Here is a 13,011-nt window from a genome sequence, read left to right on the forward strand (position 1 = left end):
TTTGTGTTAATGACTGCAAATCTAGGAGCCAACATTCAAATTTTGGGAGGCCTGGGTGTGTCAGGGGCCCTATGTGTGTTTTCCTATAATATCAGTATATATAGGACTCCATTGTTATTTGTTAGCACTTATTTGGTCTCTCATACACTTCAAGGTAGGTGCATTTGACATAAGCAGTCTACAGTGAGTTTCAGATTGGTATTTGTGGTAATTCGATACAAATTTATTTTATATGATGTGGGAGTGTTGTACTTTTCTGTAGGGTGATTATCTGTGTTTTGTATGCTTATTCATCAACTGAACATGGCTTGGTCGAATAGTGATTGTATATCTCAACAAGATATCTTGATACACATCCATATACATATGGTCATGTAATGTATTTGGGTATGTTGTTGTAGCCTTTGATTATTGTGACCATGGAAGCAAGCTTAGACTAATTGTGTCGTGTTGTAAAATAGTGTTTGTGAAAGCATTATGAGTTTTTATGTCAAGATTCTTGTAATTGATAGATGAAGTTTGGTGGATGAAACTAGAATAAAATATTTCAGATCTTTGTAAAATCTTCGAGGTTAATAGTTAAAACCACAAACATGGCATCCAGCGGATGGAATTAATGTTTTGAAAAGACATTTTCTGAGACTGACAATCTTGTAAAAATTATAGTGTTTCCTGTTGTGAAATGTTTGATCAAGAACCCATTTAATTTTCTATAACTCTTAGAAAATTGACACGTGTTTGGTCGATCTGGCCAGGACAAAATATAAACTAAACGACAACGGTCAGTGGCTTGAGGGACTTAATACTACCGACAACTTTAATGTTACTTTCGGATATTTGCTGGGTTATTTAAACTGGCATCTTGTAGCTTATTTATTTTCTATCTGCTTACATGTATTTATGAGTTGTAGCTCACAAACACAGTTTCTAGTCCAAAAATCTGGTGTAGATACCCTTATAAGCTAAAGGATCCGGTACTGGAGTTTTGGTTTACAATGAAAAGAAGTGGAAACACATGTGGCGGCGAGAGTAGCAAGAGGGCAAATACCTCCACTCAAGAGGTTCGGCGATATGCTAGATACACAAAAGAGCAAGTTGATGCGCTTGAAAAACTTTATACAGAATGCTCGAACCCAAGCCATGGACGGCAGCTACAAATTATTCAGGAACATCCTCTTCTGAAGGGCATTGACATAAAACAACTTAAAAATTGGTTTCAAAACCGTAGGTAAAATATGTACACCTTTATCTTTTCCTTTGGAGTTAATATTTTAACTATTCCAGTTCCTCCCATAAATATGCTTGTTTTACTTTTTTTTGGTTTTGATAGATTTGAAGATATTATAGTAGTAGTGCTTTCATTTTTCTGATTTAGGTAAAAATTCCAATGAAATGTACTAAAATGTTTTAAAGCATAAAGTTACACTTGACACACTATGTTGTGGGCTACTCTCATTATTCAAATCGACTATTTTTCACTGGAATATCTGCTGCAATATATTGAAATCCACTGAATCTTTTTGGAAAGTAGTTAAGGTTGTAAGAACGTTTTCCTTGTCAGAAAAGGGATGGTTGGAGTAGGAAGTAACCCAGCCAACTACCTAATAAAGCGTTACAAACATGAGAAATAGGAGTACCAAAAAATGAGTTGGGCTTGACCGCTTGAGCATTGGGCTAACCAATAGCTCTGCCTAATTTAATTTACCATGGCGGATAGTTCCATCTAGGCTCACTAGTTTTCTATGAAGGCATTTATTTTTATATGTATATCTGTCTCTTTCTCTCTCTTGTGTGTGTGTGGACAAAAAGGGGAAAAAAAAAAAAAGGTATTGTTCGAAAGGTATCCCCTTATTCTTGTTTTGTTTTTAGGAAATGATCCGGAGCTCAATTTTGAGTACAAAAAATAGCATTTTCAAGCACTAAATTATATTTTTCTCATTTTGACTCAATAACAAACACAACACAGTGTTGCATATAATTTTTTGTTGTTCTTTTTCTGTTCCCAGAAGTCGAGAAAGGCAGAAAACTGAGAATGGGCACCTTATCGCAGAACAAAAACAGCTGGCTGCATCAAATAAGCTGTTAAGGGAAGAAAATGAGAACTTGCAGAAAAAGATGGACAAATTAAGATCTGAGAATGAGAATTTGCAGAACCATGTCATCAATGTAAGCTTTATCATATCTAGATTTTCTTATTACGAAAATTATGCTTTTTTATCATTCATTTATTTATGTTATAAAGCAAGCTGTGGTTTCTAACTATTTCAGATAGGTGAACTCTATATTCACAATTAACAAACCTCTGTGCAGTTTATTATGAATATGCTTTTGCTTTGTACCTTGTTATTGCAATATGGTGGTATTTGTGCTGGTACTGTTGTAATAGATGATGGTGAGGATTCAAATAAAGTGTTTCTTGGTTATTGTAATTAGAATAGTTGAATAATCACACAATAAATACACCATGGTGAGTTAGTATTTGGATGGCAGGTTGTGTGGTATCAGAATATATGTTTTAGCTTTGAACTTGTGGAATGTTGTTGTCTTTATTTCTGTGACTTTTTATAAATCAAAACTGGGAAATTGCATATGAATTTGTACTGTAGTATACCATTAACTTTCAAAAGTGAAAATCTAACTTGTTGCAACTACTCTAACTAATCCAAAAGGTTAGTTTTCCCTAAATTTTGAGATATCTTTGAGCACTAACAACTTAAATCTTCCACACTTGCAAGTAATCTATTGTGAAACATGTGTGGAATGAATATATCTGCTAATGAGACATAGCTAAGTTGTTTCTCAATAACATTTTCTTGGTTTGATCATGAGTAATTTTGTTGGGTATATGCTTTTATTTTCAAGATAAGCAATTGAGAAATCAGAATAGCCATTTAAAAAAAATATAGAAGATATGATTGGATCATAGTGTTCTATGTGAAGATAGTTTGATGGAAACATCGAGTCACTTTTTTACGAGAAATAAGAATTGATGTGAAATATATAGGTGGCAAATTGGCTGCATTTATAGAAAACATAGCGATGAAGTATCTTTGTGACTGAAGATAATAACATGGCCTCAGTCACTTACAAAGATTAAATCATATATATGTTATGACTCCATATTGTATGTCTTGTATCCAACACAATATATAAAATGAAAGTATTACTTTCATATTTACCATCTCATTAAAGAACAATTTCAGTTAAACTCTATTTTTAAGATTGATATGTGAACAAATGTCTTGACATGAAGTTTTAGAATTTATATTACAAACTGTTTCACATAAGTTTACCTATGATACTATACCAAGGTGAAATAGAAATTAAATTGAATCCATGGCATATTTGGTCATATTCTAAGTTTCCGCCTTGGTCCAAAAAAAAAGTTGATCGCTTTCCTTCTGTGTTTTTGGTTTTCTTTTTCTGGATTCACTTTCTGAGATTGCCGTCTTATCTTCTGTTTCTCATTTCATGCTCTTTATGTAATTACCCAACATTGACTCTCTCCCTAGTTTTTAAATAAGTCTTGAGATTTAGGAGAGATTGTGTAAAGTTATATGATTAGAGATGTTGAAGTCGTGAAAATGGTTTTTTTTTTTTAGTAACGAGATGTACTATTCATTCAACCTTCCTATTTTTCTCCAAAAACATCACATTCAATGCCCAATTTTCATATAAAACATCGCACCCAACTATTATTTTACCTCATAAAACAACAAAATCAAAACTCAAATAGCAAAAAAACAAAAGAAAACACTAGTAAGCAAACCTAAAATATTACATTTTTGTTGATGGAATAAGTCAAGGAATATCGAATTTCTTAGGTTAGGGAGGAGTTTTTATGTCATTAATTTAGCTTAAAGAAGCCCACAATAATTCTATCCCATTTAAAAACCATGTAGCAAATATGTTTTTGAAAATTTTCCAAGTTCATTATTTCTTTTAAACCATGATGATCCTAACAAGAAAGAGGAACAAAGAATCCCCCGTAACATTCAAAATTTGTATAGATAATAGAAAATAAGAAAAATTGTTAGAATTAAGAGAGGCTGAATGAATATAAGGGAAAAGAGAGGATATTTTCTAGAGTGTGTTCACTTGGTGCTTTTTTCCTAACATTTTTACTATTTAATCTCTCATTTTCTCTAAAAAAAAATAAAAATAAAATTATATCAATCAATTATTTGATCTCACAAATAGCAAAACCAAAAAAAAAAAAAAAGTAAACAAACCATTGGTGTTGATACAAAAAAAACATAAATAGATAAATAACAAAATAAACGAGATTTCTTGTCTTTTAAATCCTTTTTAAAATTTATAAACAAGAAATTGTAACACAGAAAAGAGGCGTGCCATGTGACAATAGTGTTGTAGTGAAATGGAGTTTCCATAAACATCTATAACATAACATTCACTATGGCATATAATAATACATCAAAAAGCCTTTTGCTTGTTGGAAATTTAGTAAGTCAAAAGTGAAATGTCTCCTTTTCAACGTATGCTTTTAAGAGTTACGGTCTTCGAATCCCTCGATCATCCAACAATGTAAAATGCTATGGCTAAGGTTTTTTGAAGTAGTCCTAATTACACATGAGGTTTAAAAGAGTAAAATAGTAATATATTAAAAATGTTTATAACCCGGATACCAGGTTAAATGACTATTTTACCTATAAGTTTAATTAGTTAAGCTAATAAGGTATTTTTTTAAAAAAAAGTAATAATAAAAAGATGTAACATCAATTTTCATTTTACAAATATTTTCAACACTGCAAATTGTTCAAAATTTTATATTTCCTTATTAACACTAAAATAAATAATAGTAGGGCCATCGTCAACTAATATAGCAACAATAGCAATTTCTATGTGCTAGTAAATGTATGACTATCTATTCATTTATATTTAATAATATACAACTATCTATTTATTTGAATTTTCTAGTGTATGGTATTCATAGAAGCAATTACATACATCAAAAAGTCCTAGCGTGTGTTCTTTTTGTGTTTTTTTCAAACACATTTTTCCAAAAAAAATAATATATTACACACATTCATTATTTTTATACTACCTGTACAATTCTCTATACTTAACATAAAAAATATATCTTCAAACTATTTCACAAAACAAACGCACCCGTAATTATATAACAATAATAATAATTTGGTATAAAAAATGAGGACACATCATCGTCTGATGCCGATTTAAACAACATTAATTCTCCACCTAACCCTTACCAAATAAAATGCATTAAACCCACCAAATCTGACAGTACCTGCCTATTTATCCCTCATTACCTTGCATTTTTTCCCATTCTGTAATAATTATTACTTTCTTGAATGTGACGGCACCTGCTTCGATATATATAACCTCTCCTTGTATTTTATATGTGTTGAGAACATTTCTGTTGTTCGATTGTGTGCTTGTCAGCCTGCTGTTCTTCATTAAGGTGAGATCAAAGGCTTAAAAACTTATTTGTACTGTCAAAAAATTGGATGGTAGAAGATAATGTAGTTCTTTCTTTTGGTGAAGATGTTTCCTTACATCCGAAAAGTTAGAAGAAAATGGAGGTTTACCAAAAAAAAAATATAATGAGAGACTCATATAGACAAAAAGAGATTACAACAAAATAAATGGGTGGCCGGGAGATGTTGGTCTAATTATTTGCGTATTACTATTTCTTTAACTTGCTGGCATGAGATTTTTTGTCCATTTATAGGATTATAGCAGTATGTTATTACATGTATTTGGTTTGATTGTTTTGTATCGTCAACATCGTCATAAATCCTTTATCTCACATATTTTGTACATCGATATAATTTTTGTATAATGATTGATGATGTAAATAATGTAAAAATGACTACTAACTTTAATATAGACATTTTAAATATGAGTGTATTCGTATATTTGTGTTTATGATTGCCTTAAAAAATGGAATGATTAAATAATATTTAGATTTCGAATATAGATGTATATATATAGAGAGAGAAAGCCAAAGAAAAGTTGTTTCGGAATGTTCATATCTTCGGTGGTGGTTTTGAAAGTCAAAGGATGTAAAGGAGTCTGAAAACTTAGCCTATCATGAGAAGTTGTTGAGAGTGGCAACCTTTTTCATTTTGAGAAGTTCTTTGAAATTATGTTTTTCCTAGATGCATTCATGGTCTAAAATTTTAAAACATGTTATTTAATTAGTTGGCATGCATGAATAATATTGAAGTTCTCTCCCTGTCCCTCTTGTGTGTTTTCTTTCCATGTATACAGGATTTGAATCTTTATAAGATTGTATGTGTAAAACAATTGTTTTGCAGTTATCATCTTCAACAAGCTTCGAACTGCCCTGTCTGCCTGAAGCCAATAATCTTCCAATACCTGACAAGATGGCCAACACAAGGTATATATTGTTGTGTGTGCAACTAAATTAAAATAATGTTAGTCATCATACTGTGCTTCTTACTTTCTTTGACATTGCTATCATATAGACTTTTCTCACTGGCTGAGGAAACCAAGAAAGAGTTCCTCGCTAAAGCTGTTGGAGATGCTATTACCTGGATACCGGTTCCTGGGCTGAAGGTTGTCAATATTTCAGAGTTTTAGGTGTTAATTTCAGTGCCTGTTGTTGTTTTTTCTGATTCATTTCCTCGTTCAAATTTCAGCTTCAGAATCCTGGCAATGCTGGGACTTTCTATGTCTCATCTGCTTCCATTGGTGTTGCTGCAAAAGCATGTGTTACGATGCGTTGTGAACCTGTTGAGGCATGCGCTATTACTTAATATGATACTCTGTCTGTGTTGAATTATAGGATATATATAAGTTCAACTTGATTTTTTGTGTATTTATTTTTTTCACATAGTATATAGTGCAGGTTATATATTGGAATCAAAGGTCAGTTTGGATCAATAATTCTCTTAAAATTAAATTGCTTTGCTATTTGTGTAGATAATTGAAATCCTCAAAGAAAAGCCATCTTGGTCGCAATATTTCCGCAATATGAGCATCATTGACACATATCAAGCGTCCACTGGTGGAACGATTGAATTTGTGTACACACAGGTAGGTGAAAACTGCAACAATTTTATGCTTCCCTCATATTGATTAGAGTATGGTATGATTTCATCTAACATCTATATTGTTTTCCAGTATTATGCTTCTACAACCATGGCTTGTGCTCGAGACTTCTGGACACTTCGATACACTTCTGTATTAGATGATGGCAGCTATGTGGTACAGTTACCTTTGGAATATGAGTAATATCAACTGATTTACTAGCAGTTAAATATGTTTCAGTTCCAGAATATACAGTTACATGTGCCCGAGCACCATACTAAATCATTATTGGGTTACTTGTGAGGATTAGCTCAACCCTTGTTCCTGTGTTTCTTGTGTTGTATTTTTAAGGTATGCGAAAAATCAATTTCTGACCGTGATGTTGCTCCAACATCACCAACATCCCTAGAGTCTGTGAAAGGAACTAAGCTTGCTAGTGGCTTTATAATTTGTCCTGTTGAAGGGGGATCAACCATATATATGGTTGAACACTTGGATATGGAGGTACTGTTGATTTTCATCATATCAAAGCTGTAACATATCAATCTTACTCAGGATGGATAATATGACTTGGAGGCTAAACTTGTTGCAGGCATCTTCTGTACCAGTGGTGATAAGGCCCCTTTATGAGTCATCTGAACTTGTGGCCAAGCAGATGATTGCTGCAGTAAGTAAACCTTGTACTTGTATAGCTCCGAATAAATCCATATCAGTTATGTATATGTTGTATGCTTGAAATTTGATGACATGGAGTCAACTGTTGCCATTATGTCGCTTAGAAGTTAGAAATATGCTTGATGCTGTTTCTGTTTCACTATGAAGTCATTCAAATTAGTATTGATACGCTGTCATTCTGCCTTCTTTACTTTACCTGGTTTAAGTACAATAAAGAGTTTTTTTATAAGTCAATTGTTATAACAGAGTTTTCAGTGATACAATTTTTTATTGATCCTATGAAATTGACATTAGAAACCTGTCTTCCTTTGTGACTGCTCTGAAGATTTCCTATGTTGAGAAACTAACAATGTCCATATTGTCAGTTTAGTATCTCTTCTTTTCCATGACTGCATTCCGTGTAATGATCTGGAAATTTGGCTGTGCAACATGCTGTAGTACCTTTATTTGTCTTTCCAAATGAGGTTTCCTTTATGATGTGGAGAGTATGATGAGTATTTTGCTCACAAAGATTAATTGGTGTTTCTCCTTTACAGGCACTTCATTATATTGAACATATTGCCAACGAGAAGAATGGCAAAGTGAAAAATTGCTGGATGGAGCCTGAATCTTTGAGATCTCTCAGTAAAAAAATTCACAGGTAATAATCTTAAATACATGACTCAATGCTTATTTTTGTAAATTTTAGAAAAATTTCTACTATTTGGATAACTGGTCTAATCTAGCTAATATTTTTTTATGGACGGATTTCAAGACCATAATGATAATTACATTGGTTCAATTTGGCTGGATCTATTACACTGGTGAATCCTAAGGCTTTAGCTCAAACTTTTCACTATTCCTTAAGTAATTAGGATGGATTTAAATTTGATTTCTTATAGAGCCATTTGAAAACCTTCTTTAAATTCTTGCTTAAATCCAAATCCTTCAATTTAAATGAGGTGGACATAGATCACACAGTTTAACTTTGCATTTGACTTTATTTAGGGGCTTCAATGATGCTGTCAACGGTTTCCCTGAAGATGGATGGACTTGTCTGAATGCTGACAGCACTGATGATCTTATTATGTCCATCAAGGCAGTAAAGTGTCCTGGACCTACTCCAACTTATGATAGTGTTCTTTGTATAAAATCTGCATTTTTAATTCAAGTGAGTAACAAATGAATCGCTATGCTAACTTTAGCCTTTAATAGCATGACCAAGATTTTTGGGTCTCCATATATCAGCTTAATTCCTTTTTCATTCTTCTTTTTGGTAACAGAATGTTATTCCTGCGAACATGACGAGGGTTCTGACAGAGCGTCTCTCATCTTGGATCGACTTTGACTTCAGTAAGCATTCTGAATCATATTCGACTGCTGTTTGCTTTGCCTATCCATCCAAGAGTTCCCATAATCTTTCTGAAGATCCTGCGAAGCTCGGCTACACCAATCATAAGAATGAGGTTGGTTGAAAGTAATGATGCACTGCCTCTTTAAATATCAATCTGTAGGAAATTTTACTCATTTGTTACCATTTTCACAAAATTGACTGCTTGATTTTATTATGGGATTTGACAGGCACTCAAAGTAATGCGGTATCGACGCATATTGGATCGCCTATCTGGTGTTTCTTCTATGGATATCTATCACATGCTGGTAAAAAACCTGTCTTCCCTTAATGTTGACAAAAGTGCTGTCAATAGGTCTTTGGCAGTATGTACAATTTTCACTGCAAATACATGTTGAGATGCTGGATACCATCTAAATATAACAGAGGAAATCACTCCCTTGTTTTATCCTTGTTTATATTATTTGGTCTACATCATAATTATAGTCTAGTCCAAATATTGATTTCTAAGATGCTCTCTGAGAATATTGTATTTACAATCTGATGATTGGAAAATTCCACATTTCTGGAATCTGATATTTCTTCGTCTACTATACAGGTAGTTAATGGAATGGAAGACACTGGGTTTGGGCTTACCTCAGAGCTATTATTTTCAGCACCTGACATGGAAAGCAGCCTTGACGATTTTCAATTAACATTCGGATTTCGAGTCATCTTGTTGGGTTCGATTCCAGTTGAGTACCTACATTGTTAGAGTTTGTACAACAATTAAATCCTTTGATCTTACTCAGTATATATCTTATAAACCTGTAAGTTCACATGTATTTATGTTCAGGGTACTGTTCCATCAGCCATTTTGACACAAGAAGGGCCATCTCATCCTATGCGGACCGCAGTATCAAATTATAGCCTACCACCTGCACTATTGACTCTTGCCTTTCAGTTTCCTTTCGAGGGTGATTGTCAGGGAGATCTGATGGACATGGCTCGGAGCTATGTTCGTCATGTTATTTCAAATGTGAAAAGTATTGCTCTGGAATTAAAGCTGTCAGGAACATATCGTGTGAGGAACCTTGCCAGAGGTAATTCAAATGCAACTGCTGTAACTCCAGCATCAACCTTTGCTGAAAACCTCGCCTCCTTGATATGTCGAAGCTATAAGTAAGTAATTTTCTTGATTTATATAATTCCTTGACTATACAATATCTTAATTACTATTTCATTGATCTGCACAACAGCCGACATTTATGCAAAAGTATGAAGTTTAAGGTCATAACCATAGAAGCATCATGATTGTGTCACCACCCCTTATTCAGCACGTTACAAACAATTTGCACTTCCTAATTTTTGAGCTTCTACTCATGGTTGTCTTGTTATTTGGTATATGATTATTATCAAATGAAAATTGAGTCCATTTTACTGAAACAGACGTGGTAAAATGGCTATCCTGCAATATTTATTCTAATTTCAACTATTTAACAATGTTTAGGTAATCTGACACCTTCTGTTTTTTCCACTTCAAACAGATTGACTACAAATATAGATTTGGTCAGGATCAATCCTCCTACCACCATGTTGCAAGCTGTGTATGGCCACCCGTTCTCTATTACATGTTTTACATTCTCGGTATGTTTATATTGCTTCCACCTTCCTGTCATAATGACTATTCATCTTGAGTCTGAACTATTGTGTTAAGAAACTTCTCCTAAACTTTTATTTCGAATATTTACAATTATCTAAATACTTTAGTGTTTATAAAAGATGATCAGATCCTACACTTTTTTTGCGTAAACTTTCAAAGAAAGATCAGAGGATTATAATACTTCCAATCTTAAACGAATTTTTGTTCTTGCAGTCTATCCCTGTCTGCATATATGCCAACCAGCAAGCGCTCATGATGCTAGAGACGGAGACGAACAACTTGCAGATGATCACTGTGGACAATATACTCGGGGTCTCTCATGAAAACTTCAGGCTGCATTCTATCCTCCCACAGATAATGAATCGGGTAAATTATTTTCGAAATGATTACAACAGCCTTAAGACATTTTTATTAATATTGCAATGAAAATGTGAGCAAAATGACAATGGTGCTGTTGTTCCTCAGGGGTATGTTGTTTTTCCACCGGGATATGGTAGAACAGCTACCAATCGTCGGTTCACATACATGAAAGGGATGGTGTGGCAAGTGCGCGGCTTCGATAATTCCATCCATTGCCTTGCTTTGGCATTTTACCGGTGGGTATTGGTCTAAAATGTTCAACTTGAAATTTGTGTATGTGTGTTGAGAGAGTGACTATTTGTTGGTTCAATTCCGTCTTGTTTTTTTTTTTCTTTTTTTTCTTTGTTTTCATGTATTCAAGATTGAACAATTTTTTTTTTAGGCTTGCTTAAGGACAAACAAGTTAAGCTTGGGGATTAATAAAGTATTTATAATTATTATAGTCTCTTGGTCGAGCTACAGATAAACTATTTTTTCTATTTTGTCCATCATATAACAAATTATTTCTTTCTATTTTTAATAAATGTATTTATTTAGATATAATTAACAAATATAAATCAATTTAATTAAATTCATAACCTGAGTATGATTATCTCATGGATCTTTTATTTCTATTTATTTCCTCAATAGATAAAAATTTAATTCTATATTTAAAATACTTATTTTTATAAAAACTAATTTAAGTTAATTAAAAATAAATAAAAATATTTTTTATTTATTTGTATTATATAAAATTTTAATATCTACAAAAAATAATTTATATTGTATATTTTTATTAAGATATTTTATACATAAATTAATTGTATGTGTAACGGTGAATTTGTAAATTTATGTAAAAATTAAAACACTTGTAAATTTATATAAACATTAAGTATTTTGATATTAATTTATGATTATTCTTACGAAAAAATTGCAAAATATATATATATTATTTATGTATACTCAATTATCACTTTCATCTTCTATTTATTTGGTTGGCAAAAATATATTCTCCTTGTTCCTAAAAATGATGTTTTCTGTGACTTACATCATATACAATCTAACTTATCTTTCCATCTTATTAAACTATATATACAATATATGTTGTAATAATGTGTATGTATATTGTATTTTTTTTTAAATATTTATGGAGAATCGATTAAACGGAAAACTAAAGTGAACAAACCCAAATAACAACATGTAGCCGGGAGGTATGAATCCATAAATTGTGGTAAATTCAATTATAAATGATATGACTTTGACTATGATACGTGTTGACTATTTATGTGTCAATATTTGCATTATATTAACATAAAACACCCATACATTTCACAATTTATAAGTCATATAATGATACAACTAATGCATTCATACAACAAAACTATATATTATATAACCCAAAATGTTTTCTTTGTATCATAGTTTGTATTGACGTTTTCTTTATAATGTATTGTGTGTTGATTTTTTTTTCCTCATTTAACAGAGTAATTTCCGCCTAATTATTTACATTGAGAAATTATATATGTTTCAATTTCAATATTTTATCATTATTAAATTATCAATTAAAAATTTCTTAACTAATAAAATTTGATAATGGTTTTGGATTACATGCTGATTTGTTAAATTAATTCAGCATGTGCCGAATTAATACTAACCATTGATTACAGAAGGATAATTTAGTCAATTCAAATATTTATTGTTAATCAATAGTGCTAAGTTAATTCAGTCATGCTGAATTATTGTGTTCAACATAGAATCCAATCTGTTTTATAATAATGTAAAAGATCTAAATACAATAATATTGATTTATTAAATGTTTATATAAATTCAAGTTAAAATCATTAAAATCAAATCAATATATATAATAATTTCAAAGCTCCATTTTATAAAAAGTCTAAAATTAATATTGCATCCCAATTCACATATTTACTTGTTTTAAATAATAAAATAATTTATTTCAAATTTTTTTTACAATTTTATTCTTCTG

At 31.7% G+C, this 13,011-nt stretch overlaps 1 protein-coding gene across 1 annotated transcript; it reads left to right on the forward strand.

The window, feature by feature from the left end:
* The first annotated feature begins 446 nt into the window (after positions 1 to 446).
* On the forward strand, positions 447 to 11,454 carry LOC127244780 (homeobox-leucine zipper protein HOX9-like). The gene is made up of 18 exons (XM_051265272.1): positions 447 to 1,228; positions 2,007 to 2,166; positions 6,303 to 6,385; positions 6,474 to 6,564; positions 6,648 to 6,746; positions 6,931 to 7,044; positions 7,132 to 7,215; positions 7,390 to 7,542; positions 7,631 to 7,705; positions 8,250 to 8,353; positions 8,701 to 8,863; positions 8,976 to 9,158; positions 9,274 to 9,351; positions 9,642 to 9,776; positions 9,879 to 10,204; positions 10,570 to 10,669; positions 10,899 to 11,051; positions 11,151 to 11,454. The coding sequence occupies exons 1-18, from the start codon at positions 996 to 998 to the stop codon at positions 11,295 to 11,297; spliced, it is 2,481 nt and encodes an 826-aa protein (XP_051121229.1). The 5' UTR covers positions 447 to 995; the 3' UTR covers positions 11,298 to 11,454.
* The last annotated feature ends 1,557 nt before the right edge of the window (positions 11,455 to 13,011 follow it).

Source organism: Andrographis paniculata, unplaced genomic scaffold (genome assembly GCF_009805555.1).
Source record: "Andrographis paniculata isolate CXL003 unplaced genomic scaffold, ASM980555v1 Contig21END, whole genome shotgun sequence".
In the NCBI taxonomy this organism is placed as follows: domain Eukaryota; kingdom Viridiplantae; phylum Streptophyta; class Magnoliopsida; order Lamiales; family Acanthaceae; genus Andrographis; species Andrographis paniculata.

What these genes read in the sequence shown, in the direction of transcription:
- LOC127244780 (XM_051265272.1), top strand. Translation starts at nt 996, where the DNA reads ATGAAAAGAAGTGGAAACACATGTGGCGGCGAGAGTAGCAAGAGGGCA. An exon ending in TGCGTTGTGAACCTGTTGAG is followed by an intron (nt 6,747 to 6,930) that starts GCATGCGCTATT and finishes CTATTTGTGTAG; the next exon opens with ATAATTGAAATCCTCAAAGA. An exon ending in TTGAATTTGTGTACACACAG is followed by an intron (nt 7,045 to 7,131) that starts GTAGGTGAAAAC and finishes ATTGTTTTCCAG; the next exon opens with TATTATGCTTCTACAACCAT.